Source organism: Platalea leucorodia (assembly GCF_965183815.1).
Source record: "Platalea leucorodia genome assembly, chromosome: 1".
In the NCBI taxonomy this organism is placed as follows: Eukaryota; Metazoa; Chordata; class Aves; order Pelecaniformes; family Threskiornithidae; genus Platalea; species Platalea leucorodia.
In genome coordinates this window covers 167622941-167642979 of record NC_138823.1, presented here as the reverse complement: position 1 = coordinate 167642979, position 20039 = coordinate 167622941, and the positions used below count along the sequence as shown (strand labels likewise).

General features: G+C 55.6%; 2 protein-coding genes across 5 annotated transcripts in view; one reads left to right on the top strand and one right to left on the bottom strand.

Annotated features, from left to right (window-relative positions):
* NBEAL2 (neurobeachin like 2) overlaps positions 1 to 2146 on the bottom strand; it is a 30327-nt gene extending 28181 nt beyond the window's left edge. For both annotated transcript variants that reach the window (XM_082330778.1, XM_082330779.1), the window contains exon 1: positions 2082 to 2146. In XM_082330778.1, the coding sequence (XP_082186904.1) occupies positions 2082 to 2132 (51 nt within the window). In that variant the 5' untranslated portion in view covers positions 2133 to 2146. The remainder of the gene's footprint in view (positions 1 to 2081) is intronic.
* Positions 2147 to 2654: 508 nt separating this feature from the next.
* The window catches only part of CCDC12 (coiled-coil domain containing 12), a 52342-nt gene continuing 34957 nt past the window's right edge, over positions 2655 to 20039 (top strand). For all 3 annotated transcript variants that reach the window (XM_082312491.1, XM_082312492.1, XM_082312490.1), the window contains exon 1: positions 2655 to 2799. In XM_082312491.1, the coding sequence (XP_082168617.1) occupies positions 2674 to 2799 (126 nt within the window). In that variant the 5' untranslated portion in view covers positions 2655 to 2673. The remainder of the gene's footprint in view (positions 2800 to 20039) is intronic.

Below are 20039 nucleotides of genomic sequence, written 5' to 3'. Positions count from 1 at the left end.
GGCACGGCGCGTGTCCCCGTACCACCACGCACACCCCGATGGCACGGCGCGTGTCCCCATACCACCACACACACCCCGATGGCACGGCGCGTGTCCCCATACCACCACGCACACCCGATGGCACGGCGCGTGTCCCCGTACCACCACACACACCCGATGGCGCGGCACCTGTCCCTGTCCGGGTGTGAACACCCCAACAGCATGGCACGTGGCCCCGTACGACCACGCACACCCTGGTGGCACGGCAGGTGTCCTTTGCACGAGCTTGCACACCCTGACGGCATGGCACGTGTCCCTGCACACCCGACGGCGTGGCACGTGTCCCCTGTATGAGCACGCATACCCCAACGGCGTGGCACATGTCCCCACACAACCACGGACACCTCGACGGCATGGCACGTGTCCCCATATGACCATGGACACCCCCACGGCATGGCATGGCACGTGTCACCATACAGCCACGGACACCTCGACGGCATGGCACATGTCCCCATATGACCACGGACACCTCGACGGCATGGCACATGTCCCCATATGACCATGGACACCCCGACGGCATGGCATGGCACGTGTCCCCATATGACCATGGACACCCCCACGGCATGGCACGTGTCCCCATACAGCCACGGACACCTCGATGGCACAGCACGTGTCCCCGTGCCAGCACAAACACCAAAACGGTGTGGCACATGTCCCCGTACCACCGTGCCCACCCGCCAGCGTGGCACATGTCCCTTGTATAAGCCCCCCGTGTGACCGTGCCCTCTGGCCAGCATGGCACGCGTCCCCCATACGACCGTGCCCACTGGCCGGCGTGGCACGCGTCCCCCATACGACCGTGCCCACCCGCCGGCGTGGCACGTATTCCCTATACGACCATGCCCACCGGCCAGCATGGCACGCGTCCCCCGTACGACCGTGCCCACCCGCCGGCGTGGCACGCGTCCCCTGTACCAGCCCCCCAGGACCCGTCCCACCAAAGCCGTTTTGCCCCCAGTGACAATTTGGGGGTCCTTCCCACCCACCCCCACCCCCAGCGGCGGGTACCCCCAACCCAGCCGTGGTGCCGGCACCACTCGGCTCCGGCCCGGCCCGGTTCCCCATCCGTCCGTCCGTCCGTCCATCCGTCCGGTGCCGTCTCTCGGCACCTGCTTCCACAATTTAATCAATTTATTTTGGTTTTATTTCGCGTGGGGGCCAGAACGGGCCCGGGGTCGCTCGGGGGGGTGGCGGCACCCATGGCCGAGGGGACCCCGAAGATGCTTCAACCCCTTTGCCCGGGACTGAGCAAAAGGGGGGTGCGGGGCGGCTTCGTTTTGGGGTGCGGACGGGCCGGTGGGTCCCGGGGGCCGCGGCGGGGCTGGACGAGGTGACAGCCGCAGCTGGGAGCGGGGTCCCCGTCCCTCCTGGGGTCCCCGGCCCCGCGTCGGGGACGCAGCGGGGTTTTGGGGTAGAAGTGACGCCCTTCGCCCCAACGCGGCGGCCGGGCGCCCCAGCCCGCGGGGCGGGGGGCTCCTCGCCTCCGGGGGCGGGGATGATGAAGGAGATAACGAAGTGGCAGGGACACTCGGGGTGGGACGGGGGGGGGGTCCCCGCACGCTGCTGGCTGGGGACCCCCCCCTGTTCCCTGAGGACCCCCCCGTTCCCAGACCCGCCCCCCCCCCCCCGGCCGGAGCTGCTGGAGCAGAGGGAAATAGGATGCACGGGGGGGGGTCCCCCTGAGCAAGACCCCCCCCAAAGCAGGACCCCCCCTCCCTTTGCTCCCGATGCCCAATGTCACCGCGGCGGGGGGGCACAAGGACCCGGGGGGGGGGGGCACAGGGGAACCCCCCCCCCTTAACGCTGGGTATAAGGGGGGGTGCGGAGGCGGGATGCGGCGGGGGGGGGGGGGTCCGGTGCCCCCCAAGTGCAGCCCCCCCCCCCCTTCCCGGTGCAGGCAGCAGGGTGCAGGCAGCAGGGTGCAGGCAGGGCTCATAGCCCCCCCCCCATAGAGGGGGTGTGGGGGTAAAGGGGTGCTGCCCCCCCCCAAAATGAAGCGAAGGGCGGGGGGGCGGGGGGGGGGTCTCCGGTGCCGACCTCACCTTAGCGAAGTAAAGCATCCACAGCTCGTACAGCCGCTCCCGGGAAGCCATGCCGGGCCGGCACGGCTCGGTACGGAACGGAACGGCTGGCAGCTCCGCCCCCCCCCCTACCCCCCCCCGCCATCACCGGGCCCTCCCCCAGGTACGGGGGGGCCCCTGTCACCGCCCCCCCCCGCCACCGGGCACCTGCTGCTGGGATGGGGGGCGACCCCTGCACCCCCCATTTTACCTTCCCCCCCCCGGCAGCCCAAAGGGCTGCCGGGGGGGGGAAGGTAAAATGGGGGGTGCGGAAGGTAAAATCCCCCCGCCCCCCAATTATCCCCCCCCCCAATTAAACCAGCTAAGCCTTGCGCGCCCTGGGAGACCATAGGAATAAACCTAGCAGCGCAGAGAATGCAGATTTACCGTTCATTTCCCTTCTTACATTTTTTTTTTAATTTTATTTTTAATTTTTTATGCCCCCCCCAAGTTGCGCGGCGCGCGCGCCCCCCCCCCCCGCCTTTTAACCTATCGATGCGCTCGGCGCTCGATGGGCCGCACCTGCTCCGCATGCGCAGTGGCGTTGTACGGCGCGTAGGGGAGAGGGAGGAAGATGGCGGCGCCCGGTGGTGGGGTAGAAGCGGAGGAAACGGCGGGCGGCCCGGCTTTGGGGAGGCTGGAAGAGGAGGCTCGGCGGCGGCGGGAGAGGCTGAGGGCTCTGCGGCAGCGAACGCTTCAGGTCGGTGGGGGAATGGCGGTGTGGGGTGGGAGGTAGAGGGGTATGAAGGACTGGAGTGGGCCTGAGGATGCTGGGGGGCCGTAGAGGGTCTGGGGATGGCGGGGGGCGGAGGGTGTGAGGCGGGTCTGTAATTACTGGGGATGTGGGGGGCAGAGAACCTGGGGGAGAAGTTACAGGTGTAGGGGAGACTGGGGAGTATGGGGTTTGGGGGGGTAGGAGAGGCTGGGGGGCAGGGGTGTGGGGTGGGAGGGGAAGGGGCAGCCGGCAGCGAGGCCTGGGGGTGGGGAGAGAGGTTGGAGGGGGGTCCCGGGGGCAGGGAGGGGTCTGGGGCAGAGGGGAGGGGGCGAAGGGGGAGTTTTGGGGGGACGGGAGGGTCTGGGGGGGCGGTGGTCGGGGTGGGGGTTCAGGGGCGCTTGCATGGGGTCCGTGGTGGCTCCGTGAGGCCCCGTGGCCTGCCCGGCCTCGGGCTTCCTCTTGCTTTTCTCTTCTGCCCCTGGTCTTTGCTATAAAAACCTCCCCTCGTGTGATTAAACCTCTTGATTTTTCCACATTTTCTCCCCTGTCCCCCCCGTCATCGCTGAAACCCAGGCCGCAGCCTGGTAGCGAGGGTGAAAACGGAGATTCGCCCCGGCGCTAATTAATACCACGTTGGGTTCCTCCGGCGCTTTCTGGGCCTTAAACTTCTCTTCCATAGCGACGTCGAGACCCGAGTGCCTTTAGCCCAGGCTTGAGGATGCTGAGGAACCGGTTGTGTTGCCTGAGCAAAGCCAGGGCCAAGCGGGTCCGTAAATTGGGAATTTTTCCTGGGATGCGTGCGCTGCGGATGGTGCGGCAGGCTCCTCGCTCGGCCTCGGAGGAATTGGCGGTGGTTTTTGTAAATCGTGTGTCGCAGAAGGTGCTGCCGGCAGCAAAAGAGCAGGGATCGGTTCTCGAGGAGTTTATCTGAAAAGTTTTGTGATGGGTTGAATCCTCGCCCAAAAATCTCCAGTTATTTTACCTGGCTGTCCCTGTTGCCTCCGTAAACACTGAGCTCAGGATATTAAAGTAGAGATGTTATTTTTTGTTGGGGGTGAAAGAAGGATGGATTAAACCTGAGCAACTGAGCAATTAATACCTCGGCAGCGCCTACCGAGGAAGGCGGCCGCGCTGCAGCGTGTCTTGGCACGTCCTGGCATTGCTTTAATTCTCCTCCTTTGGGCTAGTAAGGCGGTGCCGGCGCTGCTCCCCTTCTGCCACATCATCCTGAATTTGTTGATCCAGGTTAGCACGGTCCAGTAACGTGGGAAGATGTCCTGTCCTTCCCCTGAGGGACCTTCTCTTGGGGTTATTAACGGGAGCCGGGACTTTGGTGGGCAGGCCAAGCGTGTTCCGCCGTCTCTCTTGCCTTGAGACGTTCGTTATTATCGGAGAGCTGAGCTTTCCGAAAGGGGAAGGGGGGATACAGCCCCGCGCCCAGCCTTACCGAGAAGAAAAGCAGTTGAAAAGAAAAGCTCCTTCTGAAAGAAAAGCCCTTTCCTTTCTTTTCTGTCCTGTCTGGCAAATGTAGAGGGAGCGAGATGGAGCGGTCGTGGAGGGCGTAGCACACGCGGTGGTGTTCTCAGCTGCTTTATCGCTACGTTTTTTTAAAATTTTGGGTGAGATTTTCTGACTCGGTCCCTGTGAGGGCTAAAGGTGTTTGTACTTCTTTTCCACGAGTGGTGTCTCGTGCAGTACCGGCGCGCCTTCGAGGGTAGCGCCTGGTAGTCCGTGATGGCTCCTGGTAGATCTGTCCTGGTAAGTTTGTCCGAGCCTTTCTAAATCCCATTTTACTTTTGGCTTTTGCAGCCTCCTGATTTCCGCCATTTAATGACAAAACTACCTCCTTTGGTTTTAAACCCATTAAATGGAAGTTGCCTTGGGTGCTCTCCCACGCAGCCCTGGTGAGAAACACAAAATAGTCGTTCCGTGTTCATGTTTAGGATTTTGGAGTGCTCTCGCTCTCTCTTCCAGATTCAAGCTGTGGTCTGTGAAGCCTCTCTTTGTACACAAACCTCTCGGAATGACCTCGGTGACTTTGCCTGGTGTGCCGGGATGCCCGTTGCCGCGAGGGGATGTGGGGCTGTGTGCCTGGCTCGGGACGCGGGGCACTCGTGGGCTCACAGCGCTGCCACACCATTTCCTACTGTTTTGTTTTTTTTATTCTATATTCTCACTTTGGCCACATCAGCCTGCCTTCAACCGTCAAAGCTCTTCTACATTTTCCACTCCTATCAGTCTCAACCAAGCCCTTTCCCCAGCAGCGAAGCTCCTTGGGAGCCCGCTCCCTGCGCACGCGTAACCAGAATTATTTTTGCCCCCCGTGCGCGTTGCTTTACACCAGGCTCTGAATTTCACCCGTCGTCTCATTGCTCGCTTAGGCGTGATTTTACAACCCTTCTACCAGACGTTGTTGGGTTTTCTTGTGAGCCATCTCACCTGCAAACGCTGTCATCTAACCAGTCAGGTCTTTCCTAAGCCCTTTGCGGTGCTTGCAACAGCCCAAACCCTGGCCGAGGGCGTGGGGAGAAGAGGGGACCTGCCGATCCGCGCTTGCCGCTGTCGAAAGCCGCTGCTGGCGTTTGCGGGAGAGAAGGTGCTGCGCTTTCTGCTGCGTTTCTGTACGTTTAGGGAACGGGTACTTAAGATCCAACAAGGAGCCTCCTTCAGTTCAGGACTTCGCCGCCGCTCGCACCGTGCGCTCCGTTTTTGCGTGAAGGTGATGCTCGTTTTTTCCCAGTCAGTGAGGAAATGAGTGAGGTAATATCCAGACATGGAAAAACTCAACAACTGTGCCTTCTGCTGTGCTTACCCGACCTCTTGCACTGCCTTTTACTGATCGGCAGCAAACGGGGATTTTACTCAATAGAAAGTTTGTTCTGGGCATAATTTACATTTGAGAAATACCAGTTGCCACTTGCTTATACAAATATGATTAAAACAGTATGCAAGCTGATGCTGGATTCCCAGCCTCAGCGTACGGCCTTGGCATCGGCGGAGGTTGCAATGTCGAGGATCAGATACGGTATCAGAGAGGCCGTTTCCCTCCAAAATTTACATAAAATTGTCTTTCAGCGGCAAGCAATCAAATGGTGGATTCGGACTTGTTGGCGTATTGAATATTGCTTCCTGTTCTAGCAAAAAATATACTTTTGAATTGTGTAACTGTAATCTTAGTTTGCAAGCTTTCCCCTCGTTTTTTCCTTTCCCCTGAAGAAAATCACATCAAACCACCCCGCAGCAGTTGCTTGCCCCGCGTACAAGCCCCGCGGGCGGCTGCCCAGCCTGCTCCGTCGCGGCCGCTCGCCTCTGAGTTGCCAGCGTGCAGCTGAAACGCCCGAACCCCGTCTTTTAGTCTGACCTGCGTGGTGCTTCTGAGCAACCAGGGTGTCGGGTATTATTGCAGACTGTTTTTATTTCTTTGGGTTAAGCCTGGCCCACGCAGGCTCAGCCAGGATGGGGTTTTTTTTGCTTTGTACGAGCGTTTTTACTGTTTCTGTGAGTCCTGCAAATTGAACGATCATCTCTCCCTGTTTTATACCCTCAAAAAAACCTCAAACCAAGGAAAGTGAATCCGACAAATACCCCTGCGGTATCCTGTTACCTAGAAGGCACTGGAGAGTCAAGTGCAAAGGCGGTGGGAGCAGCCTGGAAGGTGAGCTTTCTGCTGTGCCGGAGGAGAGGAAGCGCACAGGGACGTACCGTGGTCGTTAACGGGGCTGTGCACGTTTTCTGCCAGCTTACCGACGTTTAAAAAAAAGTCTTTCTGAAGCCGGCGGCTTATCTAACTGGCGCGTAGCTCGTGTTTTCACTGCCGCCTTCAATTAGCAGGAAAACCCCACCAAGTTTTTGCAGGGAGCCTTGCGAAAGGTCGCGCAGTGATGTCAGTCTTTTCAAGTTTAAGGTTGTTTTGTTTTGTTTTAAATAACAAACGGTTCCAGCTCCCGAGATCCCGCAGCCGGGGGAAAGCGGGTACAGCCTTTTCCTAAATACACTCTACCGCGTGTTGCGGACCTGTCCCAAAGGAAGGCGTTCGGGATTCTCTGTAATGGCTTTTATTTTTCAAATGACCGAGTACGGACTACGTGAGTGTTGAACTGGTCCGCAGCGCTCTCTTTGCCCGAGTCTCCTTGTGCTGATGGTGATGATGGCGCTGAGGCTTTATCCTTGCAGTATCGTGTGATAAAGCCCTGATAATCTGCTATGTCTTTTTTTTTTTCCTTGCCTAATGACTGAAAAATCAGATTAAAACGTTCTGTTTGCATTTCTCAGAAAGACTTTTTTTTTTTAGCTGAAGAAAAAGTTTTGCTCAGTTTAAGCTTTAGCTTAGGACAACTGTATTTAGTGTTTTTAGTTTAGCTGTTCCTGATTATTGCATGCCTCTGCGTTTTGAAGCAAAATGGGAGGGCAAGGTCTCCTGAATCTGTTTAACGCTACCCGGCTGGAGGTGACTCCGTGTTTGCACGCACCGAGGCCCTGCGAGCGCTTGCCGGAGCAAGCTGGAGCAGCTTGACCAGCAGCGAGATATGCAAAACTAGGGGTATTTTCAGGATGGAGAACTTATGGGCTGAGTTTCAATAGTGCTTTGCAATTTTTTGGTTTAAAAAAGGCGTGCAGCGGCGTGGCGCTTCCCGTGAAAAGCTGCAAGCGGTTGCACCACCTGGACTATAAAATCGTTGTGCTACAGATGGGACTGGAGCTTTTGGGGAGCTTTGCTGAATGGAGGGTGCAGTCCAAACCGGTGTTTGGAGCAGAAAGCGAGTCCTTGTCCTAGGGAAGGAGTCACGAGCTAGCTCTGTTGATCACCGCTGGCCGGTCGAAGGGCAGCCATTGTCCCTGCCTATCTGAAAACTTGAATTTTGTTGCAAGTCCTCTCCTTAATACACAAGAAACCGTATTTCCATAACCCCAGCGTTCTGCTGAGCAGGTTGATAATTAACTGTGGTTGCTTGTATTTCTGAAACGCTTGTCTGCAGGTTGCCCTTGAAGCTGGTTCTCCGATGCATTCCCGTCTGCCCGGCGTGGAGTTCGGCGAAGGCTTTGCTCGGGCGCGGCGTGCGCCGAAGCGTGCCTTGCTTCGAACCCCGTTAAAATCGCCACGTAACGTCAGGTCTCCCCGCGGGCACGTCCTGCCACGTGTCTGTAAGCGCTTTGTAAATCAGAGCTTGCTTCTTAAAAATATTGAGGTCTCTGCAAAAGCTAAGCTGCTTTGGGGATCCATCCACGATGAGGGAGAACCGTGCTGGTCAGAAAGAGTGGGAGAGGGGAAGGTCACGGGCCCTTTCGTTGGTTTAGGCATCCCAATAGAGCGTGTGTGTCATCCACCGACGCTTTTGGCTTAGGGAGGAATTTTATTTTAGTTAAAAATATCTGTATGTATATTTAGTAAAGGATTTGATAGGCTTTTCCTCTGGATAGCACCAGAGAAGCAAAGGAGGAGTGAAATAAAGAAGTACGTACGTTATCTTTCTTGCAAGGAGCTAAGTACTTTTCCCACAGCTACTTATTTTTAGCAATAGATATCCGAGGAGAGGAACCGTCGTCTCGGATGCTGCTTGTAACCTGCGTCTGCTCCTTTGATCCAGCTGTTGAAATAATCTTGTGCGTGGCTGCTATTGAAATGAGAGGAAATGCTTCATGGCCGCCGGTGACGGGGCTGTGGCACGTTGCTGCTGGGTTCATTTGGACGACGGGAGAGGAGGGTTTTCAGAGGAAACTTCCCAAATTCGGCTTTCTGAGACCGCGAGCAGAGAGGTTTAAGGCGTGCTGGTTCAGCCCGTCACACGCCGAACGCAGTTAAGAGGTTGAGAGGAGCTTTGGATCCGCTTCTGCCCTGTCCCTGCCAGTTTCTAGGGTTTCAGGGTGATTTTTCCCTTTTCTAAAATTCAGCTTATGGCCTCTCTAAAAGACGAAGAGGCAGCGAAGCCCGGCATGTGTGGGGAGGATTTGGATGGCGGTAGGTCGGAGATGGAAGGGCAGCCGGCAGCATTGGACTCATCCGATGGAGCAGCTCTGTGCTGGGAAGACACCTGTAGCAATCCTTTTCCATTTTGTTTGGCTTTTCCATTTTGTTTTGGTTTTTCTTTTTCTTTTTTTGGAAGGGCGAGAAGATTGTGGTGCACCCTCAGCCAGTTTGCAGGTGCCACCAAGCCGGGTGGCAGTGTCGATCTGCCGGAGGGCAGGGGGCTCTGCAGAGGGCCCTGGCCAGGCTGGGGCCATGGGCCCAGGCCCCGGGGTGAGGGGCAGCGAGGCTCAGGGCCGGGTCCTGCCCTGGGGGCACAGCAACCCCAGGCACCGCTGCAGGCGTGGGGAGGAGCGGCTGGGAGCTGCCCGGCGGGAAAGGGCCTGGGGGTGCTGGTCGACAGCCGCTGAACACGAGCCAGCAGGGTGCCCAGGTGGCCAAGAGGGCCAGTGGCACCCTGGCTTGTGTCAGGAACGGTGTGGCCAGCAGGAGCGGGGCAGGGATCGTCCCCCCGTGCTGGGCACTGGTGAGGCCGCCCCTCGAATGCTGTGCTCAGCGCTGGGCCCCGCACCCCAAGGCGGCCATGGAGGGGCTGGAGCGTGGCCAGAGCAGGGCAGCGAGGCTGGGGCAGGGGCTGGAGCACAAGGCTGGGGAGGAGCGGCTGGGGGAGCTGGGGGGGCTCAGCCTGGAGAAGAGGAGGCTGAGGGGAGCCCTCCTCGCTCTCTGCAACGGCCTGAAAGGAGGCTGGAGCCGGGGGGGTCGGTCTCTGCTCCCCAGGAACAAGCGCTGGGACGAGAGGGAACGGCCTCAAGCTGCGCCAGGGCAGGGTTGGGGTGGGTGTTAGGAACAATCCCTTCCCCAAAGGGCTGCCAGGCCCTGGCCCAGGCTGCCCCGGGCAGGGGCTGAGTCCCCATCCCTGGGGGGATTGAAAAGCCGGGGAGATGTGGTGCTTGGGGACATGGGTTAGTGGTGGCCTTGGCAGCGCTGGGTTAGCGGTTGGACTCGAGGATCTTAAGGGTCTTTTCCAACCTTAACGATTCTGTGATTCTAATACGGGCATGACAAGGACCAGAAGTCCTCATCGCTGCTCCCATCTGAGCCGTGACGTCCTTTCCCCTCCAGCACGGCTATCGCCTCCCCGTCCCTCACCCACCACCCGTGCTTCTGAGCCGTTGGGGCCGCTCCCGGGACGTTTGGGCTGCTGTTCCTTGGGCCAAGGCTAGCGCAAGCGGATGCGTTGGCCAGAGCCAGCTTGACTTAGACCCTGTTTTTCATACTGCTTTTTGCCGTTCGCAGCGGGCACCCTTGCCGCCTTGTGAGACCGCCAGCGGAGCAGCCCGGCAGAAGCTGGTACTCGGAGGCAAACTCTTTGAAAAGACCATGCGGATGATTTTCCTCTTTTTTTTTTTTTTTAGCACGAAGCCAGAGTGATCTAATAAACCCTGTCGGGAGCCCCACGCGTATCTTGTCAATGGAGGGTTAACTTTCCTAGGAGAAACCAGCAGAAAGTTTGAGATCTGATTTTCCTGATGCTCATTAATCTTGACTTACTTTTGCATCGCCATGGTAATGGACAGAGGGTTTTTACATAATTTTTCTCTTTTCATCTCTACCCATAAAAAAAAGATTAAGCACTCCTTTTCAACCCAAACTAGACAGTGCTAAAACCTTGGCTCCTTTAATCTACCGCTCAGTAGTCCCAGCTGTGCCGTCCGGGTTGCCTTTTTGCTGGAGCTTTTGAATGGGCTCCATGGAAATAATAACCGACGCGAAGCCGCTTTTCATCCGTCGCTGATAAGGCGCGGCGTGCCGAACGAGTGGGAGCTCCGAGGGGTAAGGCAGAGCCAGCGGGATGAGTCGGGGTAGCGACAGCAGATACGGGCGACGCGCGAGCTCTCCGTCGGGGAAATCTCGTTTAACCTCCAAATGGATCAACTTGTCTCTGTAACTCCTTGGTCTTTAGGTTATTTAAATTACCGGCTGTGGGTAGCTTTTTATTTTTTAACAGAGAAACCCTGTTCTCCCGAGGGTGCGAGGCTGGTAGGGTTGTGTCTGTCCTCCCTAGCTGCTGGCCTCGTTGACCGCTTCCGCGCCGGAGCGATGGAGGGTGGGCACTCTCTGGCTACGAGGCCCCTACACGCTTCAGGAAAAGAGGTTGGATATAGAAGGAGATTTTTATTTTAATTTTTTTTTTACCACCCTACTAAAAGATTCAGTGTGAGCTCAGCTGTTACCAGCTATCAGGGAACCGATCTGGGAGACTTGTTGTGAAGTTTAACTGTGGAAAATGTTTCCATTGGAGCTCCTGCTGTATTAAACCTTGGAGAACATACCCAGGAGTCAAATCCAGAGGAAAGCAGGCCTGAACCGACAGCAATTCCTGCAGGAATTGCGCTTGGCATCTCTTCTTGCAGGCAATGCCTGATGGTTGTTACTGGGAAGGCAACATCAGCATGGTCCTGAGCTCTTCGGCTTTGTAAATTGTGGTTAAACCCAAGGAGGTGTTTGTTGAACAAGAGCAGTGTAGTTAAAGGTCAGTTTGAAGCTTTTCCTCCCATGTAAGTGTTTAATTCCCTTTCAGATTCTATTTTTGAAGCTTTTAAAAGCTCTTCCTTTATTCGGATTTGCTTCTATTTCCTTTGACAACTCCCAGCATCATTTTTTTTTCAACTAGGGCTCGACATTTGTTTTCCTCATGCTCTTAGTTCCATAAATACAGCAAGTGCAAATCATCCCGCTCCTCAGATCGTCTGGTATAAAGCACCAACCTTTCAAGGGTAATGTATTTTCATCTGGAAGATGAAATAATTTGAAATACAAACGCCGCCAGGGAAAGGGAGCTGAACGTGAACTTTCAGGCACACTCCTTAAGCTGCAAACGTGGTGCAGAAATGGGGGATCCAAAGCTGATCTCAGCAGCAAACGCATTCCTGAGTGGATTTAGGACAGCTAAAAAGGACGTTGTTAATAAGCAAAAAACCCCAGTGACCTTCGGTAGCGTGACGGGAGGCAGCGAAGGGCAGCGAAGCACCTTGAAGGTGTAATCAGAGCTGGTGGGGAAGACGATGTGAAGCGGCTAAGACCAGAGGTTGTTTGCCAGAAGTCAGGGAAAGCTGAAATAAGAAAATCTGTTCTGTGAATATCCACGTTTCACCCGTTTCTTGCAGCTAACGGAGATGGTTTGCGCTTGTGCAGCCCTTTAATTTTGCTGTCGTTCCTGCGTCTCTTGGGACGCAGACGGCTTTGTGCCGAAAAGGCGGCAGCTTCAGGTTATTCCCACGGCTTTGTGCGGAACAAGGCACGGAGGTGAACAACAGGAACGCCCCTGGCTCCGTGGAGAAACTGGTGTTCGGCCCCGGGTTACAGCCTTGCCTGTGCTGTAAAAATCCAGGTTGCTTGGGACTGCTGGGGATTTTGTGCCGAGGTGAGCGTTGGAGGCGCTGAAAAGAGGCAAAAAGTGGATGTCTGCTCAGGTTCTCTGTCAGATCCGCTTAAGGAGAGCTCTCCAAAAATGCTTAGTTGTATTTAGGTGTAAAAATCAATACAAGAGAATAATAAATAAAACAAATAAGGTGATCTCTGCTTTGAAATACCATTAAGCTGGCACGGCAGAGTATGAGGCGGCTTCATAAGCATCCTTTGTCTGTAGTGTTTGAATTTCCAAGGGAGCAGAGCAGATGGTTGTGCTGCTGGCTTCTGTCGAAATGCTTGTTGTAGGCATGTCTTTCAGTATTGTCCATATAATATAAGTGCACGTAGATATATATATATATGAGTTCCTGCATTCAAATTCCACCTTCTCCTTCCTTGCAGCCTTCCCTCGCTTTCTTCGCTGGTCAAGTGGGTGGTGCAGTACTTTTTCTGTAACTTGGGGGGGAACGGTTGTATGGAAAAGAGTCCTTGCTGTGAAAGTAGTATTTAGCATTTGCAATCATAGACTTTATTGGGCAGGCGTGTTCTGGATGTACAGGCTTTCTTTTTTTCCTTTTGCGCTGGGCTTTGCTGCTGTTAAATTCTGGGACAGCGTTTGATTGCTGTAGCTAAATAACAGGATCCACTACTAGGTAATTTCCCAGTAAAAGACCTGGGTATTCCTCTCCTTTTAAAGCAGAATATCTGGTGGCTCAAGGGGATGCTGCTCATTTTCCAAAAGTGTCCGTCAGCAAAACCGAGGTGAAGATCATCACACGGGAGGCGGAGGAGAGGCCGGAGCGGCGCGGCTCAGCCCCTGCTCGGCTGCCGTGCCCGGGCTCACCTGAGCGGGGGAGATGCCTTTCTCCGCACCGAGCCTTCGTAATGCAATAACCTAACGAGCCCAAGAGCCGCGTAGCTCTTTGTCCTGCCCCGTTGGCCAAAAAGCCTCGAACGAGGCAAAAAAGCAGGAGCCTTCCCTCCGAGGCTGCACCACCTTTAGGCCGCCTTTGTGCGGGGAGGAAGGGTCTCCCACCTGCTCCTTCGCTCTGCGCCGGCACGAAGGCTTCGGCGGCTGTGTCGTGCATCGCACTGGGGGGGAAAAATTGCTTTGGCCGCAGCCCAAGCTTTTGTTTAACGTTGCTTTCGCTTTGCAGCCGGATCGCTTCCCTGCTCCTCCACGCCTGCCCGTGCTGGCAGGAGAGGTAGGAGGGGGAGGAAGGTCACGGCGCTGCTCCTTTCCTCCGCGGCGTAGCTCTGCGCCGCGTTTTCCTGCCGTCGCCGCGGACGGGGAGCCTTTCCACCCGTTTTCCCGGCTGTTCCGAAGAGTCGGTCAATCTGCAAACGCCGTCGGACTCTGACCGAGGCAACCGAACCGTTTCTCCGTCTGGAGGCCGGTGCGTGGCACGGCGGCTTGGCTCGCTGCCGTCCTTGGATGGGTGTTTTCTGCTTAGTTTTTATTTTGGTGGAGCAAAGCAGCCTTGCGTTCCTGACAAAGTACCAAGCGGCTGAGAAAACAGTTGCTGTGGAAACAGAGCGTAGTAAAGTTATTACAGCGAGAATAAAATGCACACTTAGGGCTACAAAGGCTTCATTTCTATTCAGGCTTTATTAGGAAAGTAATAAACTATCGCAGCGGTGCTCAAATGGCTGGAGATGGAAGCCTGCAGACAAAATGACGGTGCTTCCACCAGCAAGGCAGAAATACACGCGCGGTGGGCGGCCAGGAGCGGTCGGTCGGTCGTCTAACCTTGGGAAATGCTCCTTGAGAAATGTTCCTCGAGGCGCTCCCCTGCATCGCCATCCCGTGAACGTTGTTGAATTTGAGAGAAGAGGGTCCTCCCGAGCCGTGTTGGCGTACCCCGGGGTGGTGGGGAAGATGGGGGCGTTAATTTGGATCTGGAGTTTGCTGGAGATCTCGGGTGTTTCTTGGTGCCTGCAGCGAGGTCCTTGGCCAGCCCGGCTGCGGCGGTGTCGCCTGATTGGTATCCACGGGGAAAACTGTCGATAGTAAAACCCAAAAAGCAATATATTCTTGAACGCTCATTTTGTTTGTCTGGCGGCCAGTGTGAAATACAATTTGTTTTTTTTTTTTTTCTTACACTCTGGAAACCTTTTGTGACCGTGTGGTTAGGAAAAGGCTGGGCAATAAGGTCTGGGAGTAGAGGAATGCCAATATATAATTACTTAAACCAGCGTTGTACACAACCCAAAGGAAAGATGGGAAGGAGAAGCTTGCTGGTGAGTAGCGTTTTGTCCGTGCGTGGCTGAGGACGGTCCTGCGCGATATGGCGCTAGGCTTGCCTGCGTAGGAAGGTGGGTCTCTTTGTTCCCTTACGGATGCGCAAAGTTGGCGGTTATAGTCAAGGCTCAAATTCCCGTCTGCTTATTCACAGCTCCTTGCCATAATCATTGGAAACAGTGACAGTCACAGCTGTCTCCTCCACGCGCTGTTTGACAGGTTTGGTGCAACGGAGCCAAATAAATATGAATATTTTGCTGGAGTTCCCAAGCTGCTGCCGTGCAGCCAGCATTACCGGGGATGAAAGCGGTCCTGCCTGTTCCCTGCTTTTGCTGCCCTCCCGCCGGTGAGCTGGGCTTAAACCAACCCGAGCCAGGTTAAAACTAACCCAGCGGGAAAAAAGGGAATGCTTGGTTTCTCTCTGCTTCCATTCCTGGATCTGGTTCGCGGGGAGACCTTGCGACCAGGAGGGGTGGGGAGGAGGACAGCCGGACCCTCGTTTGAAGTCCTGACTTTTGTGCATCTGTGAAACTGTGGCTGTAGGCTGGAGTTTAACAACCTTTTACACCCGTCTGAGTTGATCCTACAGCGGCCGCATCCTGCCTGTAGCTGCCTGTGCTGGCATGCGTTTGACCCCGCCGTGAACTGGTTCAGGAAGCTAACTGGCTTTTATTTTTAATTTTTTTTTTTTTTCCCCCTTTCGTTCGGTTGGTTTGGTTTAATTTTTGTGGGAGGGTGAGTCCTTGAAGTGGTTTCCCCCGGGGCGAGGTGAGCGCCGGCGATGGGAAGGTGCGGCTGGCGGGGATGGACGGAGGACGGGGATGCGGGGGGCTCTGGCACGGCCACCCCCGGGGGACAGGGGACGGGCTGCAGGGCGGCCGTGCCAGCGAGGCCAGCCTCAGGGGAGGCTTCTCACCGGGCTGGGGCTGACGAACTGGGAAGCTGGGTGAGATATATTTATTTTTAAGCCCGTGACAGCCAGTGCCCAGGTATAAATAATGGAGTGTGGTGGGATAATTTTGAGTAACAATACACTGAGCTGGCATCCAGGAGAATTGATTTAATGACTTTGAAAGGCACTCGAGACTGAGGTTTTCCAGCAAGCGCTCTCTGCGGTGCAGTGCTCCTCTTCCTCCTTGGGAGATGCTGGACTCCCCCGGGCTTGCTTTTTTGCTTCAGTGCACCCACCTGCATTGCACTGACACAGCCCCCAGCTCTCGAGGGGCGGCCGGTCTTGCTGTTGGTTGCAGATGGATAAAGTGCAGCACGGAGGCTGCCGACCCGCTACGAGTCAGCCAGGGATCTGCTGGGATCTGGGGAAGCTGGGGGAATCCTTCCCGTCCTGAAACCAGCAGCAATTGGTAACAGTGGCACAAAAAGCTTTTCAATCTCTGACTCTCGCCTCTTGAAAAGACGGCGGTGAGAGAGTGACATAGAATCTTAGCATCATAGTATGGTTTAGGTTGGAAAAGACCTTTCAGATCATTGAGTCCAACCGCTAACCCAGCGCTGCCAAGGCCACCACTAACCCATGGCCCCAAGCACCACATCTCCCCGGCTTTTCAATCCCCCCAGGGATGGGGACTCAGCCCCTGCCCGGGGCAGCCTGGGCCAGGGCCTGGCAGCCCTTTGGGGAAGGGATTGTTCCTAACACCCACCCCAACCCTGCCCTGGCGCAGCTTGAGGCCGTTCCCTCTCGTCCCAGCGCTTGTTCCTGGGGAGCAGAGACCGACCCCCCCGGCTCCAGCCTCCTTTCAGGCCGTTGCAGAGAGCGATGAGGGCTCCCCTCAGCCTCCTCTTCTCCAGGCTGAGCCCCCCCAGCTCCCCCAGCCGCTCCTCCCCAGCCTTGTGCTCCAGCCCCTGCCCCAGCCTCGCTGCCCTGCTCTGGCCACGCTCCAGCCCCTCCATGGCCGCCTTGGGGTGCGGGGCCCAGCGCTGAGCACAGCACTCGAGGGGCGGCCTCACCAGTGCCCAGCACGGGGGGACGATCCCTGCCCTGCTCCTGCTGGCCACACCGTTCCTGACACAAGCCAGGGTGCCACTGGCCCTCTTGGCCACCTGGGCACCCTGCTGGCTCGTGTCCAGCGGCTGTCGACCAGCACCCCCAGGCCCTTTCCCGCCGGGCAGCTCCCAGCCGCTCCTCCCCACGCCTGCAGCGGTGCCTGGGGTTGCTGTGCCCCCAGGGCAGGACCCGGCCCTGAGCCTCGCTGCCCCTCACCCCGGGGCCTGGGCCCATGGCCCCAGCCTGGCCAGGGCCCTCTGCAGAGCCCCCTGCCCTCCGGCAGATCGACACTGCCACCCGGCTTGGTGGCACCTGCAAACTGGCTGAGGGTGCCCTCCATCCCCTCGCCCAGATCATCAATGAAGATGTTGAACAGGACCGGCCCCAACACTGAGCCCTGGGGAACAGCACTGGTGACCGGTGTGACATAATTGACCTCGTCAGCAAAACGCATCAAACGTCGTGCGGCTGGGATTGCTCAGCACGGCGGTAGAGCAGATGGATGGGTAAAACACTTTGGTTCCGCACGATTTGAGCGTTAATCGGGCTGTGCTTGCTTTTGGGCATCCCTGTGTGCTCGTTCCCTCCTGCAGCCTCACACTTTGCAGGTGGAAGAGGAGCCGTTCTCCCTTCCCTTGTCGTTTCTGGTTGGTTGTGGCTGTGTGAGGAATTTGGAGACGAGGCCAGCAAAAGCTGCATTTTGCCTTTTTTTTGAGGCAATGGGCTTGTTTTCCCCCCCACAAAACAACGTTATCCTCCTTCCTGCCTTAGAACTGTTGCAGAGAGGTAGAAATTAGACCCAGCTACGGCACAACGTGCTTGTCGGAGCTGCGGCGTGCATCCTCTCGGATACATCCGAGCTCACCCTGCTCCCTACGGCGAGGCACCGCTGCTTCTCTTCCCGACGGGGCCGTCGCTGCGTGAGCCTTCAGACCACGATGCTCTTCCCCGGAGGTACCCGCAGCAGCTCCCCCTGCGGCGCTGGGGAATTCAGCCTTTCTCCAGGCGGTTTTCCAAGTAGCCGAGGTTCTTGCTGACCGCTTGTTGAAGAGCCCGTAACGCTCTCTCCCGTTAGCTGTCTATTTGTTTTGCCCGTTTTCCATGTCGGATAGTCCTGCTAAGTTTCCACGCTGTTTGCTCGAGGCCGTGTTTGCTGCTGGCACCATCGTCCGATGAGACCGCAGGAGTTTCAGCATCTCACGTGCTGTCTGAACGATTAAACGTTTCTAAAGGTGGTCAGACTCTTTAAAAAAAAAAAAAAACAACAGAGACACACCAATATAGGGGACCACTCGTATTTTGTGCTTTTTGACAAAAATAATGCAAAGCTCAGCTTTTGAGCATTTTGTCTTCTTCCATATGTTTCAGGCTCTTTGCAAAAGCGAATGTTGCGCTGTTGTGCTGTAAAACAAGTCTGAGGCAGGTCAGGACTTGGGGGTCCCAGCACCGGGCAGAGAGCTTGGTTATTTCCCGGTTCGATGAACTAAAGATACGAAGTTTTGAGTGAAAATATTTGTTCCTTATCCAAAAAAACACGAGGCCCTGAACTGAATTTTCAACCCAAACCTGAAGTGGGTGCTGCCCCTCTCCTGCCATCCCCCGCAGCCCGGCGGAGGATTGCGGCCTGCGGCGAAGGAAGGGTTCAAAGGAGGCTTTGTGTCCGTGTTTCTGCCAGGAGCTATTTTGTTTTTCAATTAAGCGTTTTGTCCTCGGCCGGTTTGGTGTCTTGAGAGTCCCCCGTGGCCGTGACCTTGTGTGAATCACAGAGGAGAGAAACTGCAGTTATTAACACCGTGTCTCCCCGCGACGCCCAATTACTTCGGTGCTGGATTGTAAATACCTGGGTTGCACCATCTATGAAATTGTTGAGTTATTTGCCAAGCCTGTGTGTTCGTTTAGCCTCCCGGCATCCCTCTCGGCTGGTTCTGAACCATCCCAATTTCACGGATGGGGAAATTAAAATCTCATTGCTGAAATACCGTGTGTCATAAAAAGCCTGAATGAGTGGCTGTGTGTTGCCGGGCCGTCCTTTCGCTACGCGATCATAAGGTTGCTGTTAGTTATAGAGGAATTTTCTCTTAAAGTTTAGCTCCCTCGTAGCCTCCAAGCAAATAATTTATAATACTCGTGAAGATGGGATGCTCCTGGCGAGGTTTCCCCAGCATCTTTCTGCCTGGGAGAGGAAAGTCAAGTGCAAAAAAGCAAAGGGAAAATCCATGGCAGGGTAGCTGGGGAGCGGCGGCCGGCTCGCTGCACGGCCGGCTGGCCTTGCTTTTCAACGGGCTTTTTTGTTTAATTTATGAAGAGGTAAAAAAAAGAGACCTCCAGAAAATAGGTTAATCATCAGCTCCGAAAGTGCGGAGTTAGGTTTGTCTTGCGCCCAAGTGGCACCGCTTAATTAGCGGGTGCGGAGCTGTGATTTACATTTGTGAAACTCTGGGCAGTTTGTCTAACTTTTTTTTTTTTTTAATATAAATATGGAATTGGGAGGATTCACGCGTGGAGCTCCTTGGCTACAGCAAAGCTTTAACCTTTCAGCAAGGTCTCGGTGTTTAAGCACAAACCTGGTTGTAGTTTCTGATTTTTTTTTTTCCTTTTTATTTTTTTTTCCCCCTTCCTTGCAGAAATGAAACTGCCCGTGTGTAGCATTTGGTTTTGTTTCTGCTTTTAGCCGAGAGCAAAGGAGGTGACACATTAACTCGCCAAAATGCCTCTAAAATCCAACCAAGCCGGCCTGGCCCTCTCTTCCTTCCCACCCCAGAGGAGAACAAGAAGATAACTGGCACCTTGTCCCCGTCAGCTAAAGGCAGTGGTGGCTTCTTGGCTTAAATATGACTAACAGGTGGTTTTTTAAAGTTATTTTCTTTTTCTTGGGTAGTAGAAAGGAATTACGTGACTTAGTAAAGAAGATGGGATGGGGGTTGAAACAGGCACGCTGTTTCTCTGGCACAAACAGAATTAATTCTTGAGTTAAAACCCCTTTTTTGGTAGGGATTCAGCTGATTCCTGAGTGTTGTGTCCTGTAAATCAACCGCTTTTACTGGAGGGTGGGATGACTCTTGCAAGCACATTAACCTGTCAAATTCAAATAAAGTTGTTTTGTCGTCGGTAGAACAAGCCGTGATGGCCTGCTCTGCCTCTGCCAGCACCGCGTCTTCTGAAGGGCCGGCTGTATCCTCTCAAACGTGGCAGGGCTCTGAACGCAGCCTACAAACCCATAAAACTTTCCATCGCTGGTACCGGTACTCGGATTAGTGGGGGTTAGGGAGCGAGGCTTTATTGCCCATCATCTTCAAACGCATTTAGAGTAGAATCACGGAATCACAGAATCGTTAAGGTTGGAAAAGACCCTTAAGATCCTCGAGCCCAACCGCTAACCCAGCGCTGCCAAGGCCACCACTAACCCATGTCCCCAAGCACCACATCTCCCCGGCTTTTCAATCCCCCCAGGGATGGGGACTCAGCCCCTGCCCGGGGCAGCCTGGGCCAGGGCCTGGCAGCCCTTTGGGGAAGGGATTGTTCCTAACACCCACCCCAACCCTGCCCTGGCGCAGCTTGAGGCCGTTCCCTCTCGCCCCAGCGCTTGTTCCTGGGGAGCAGAGACCGAC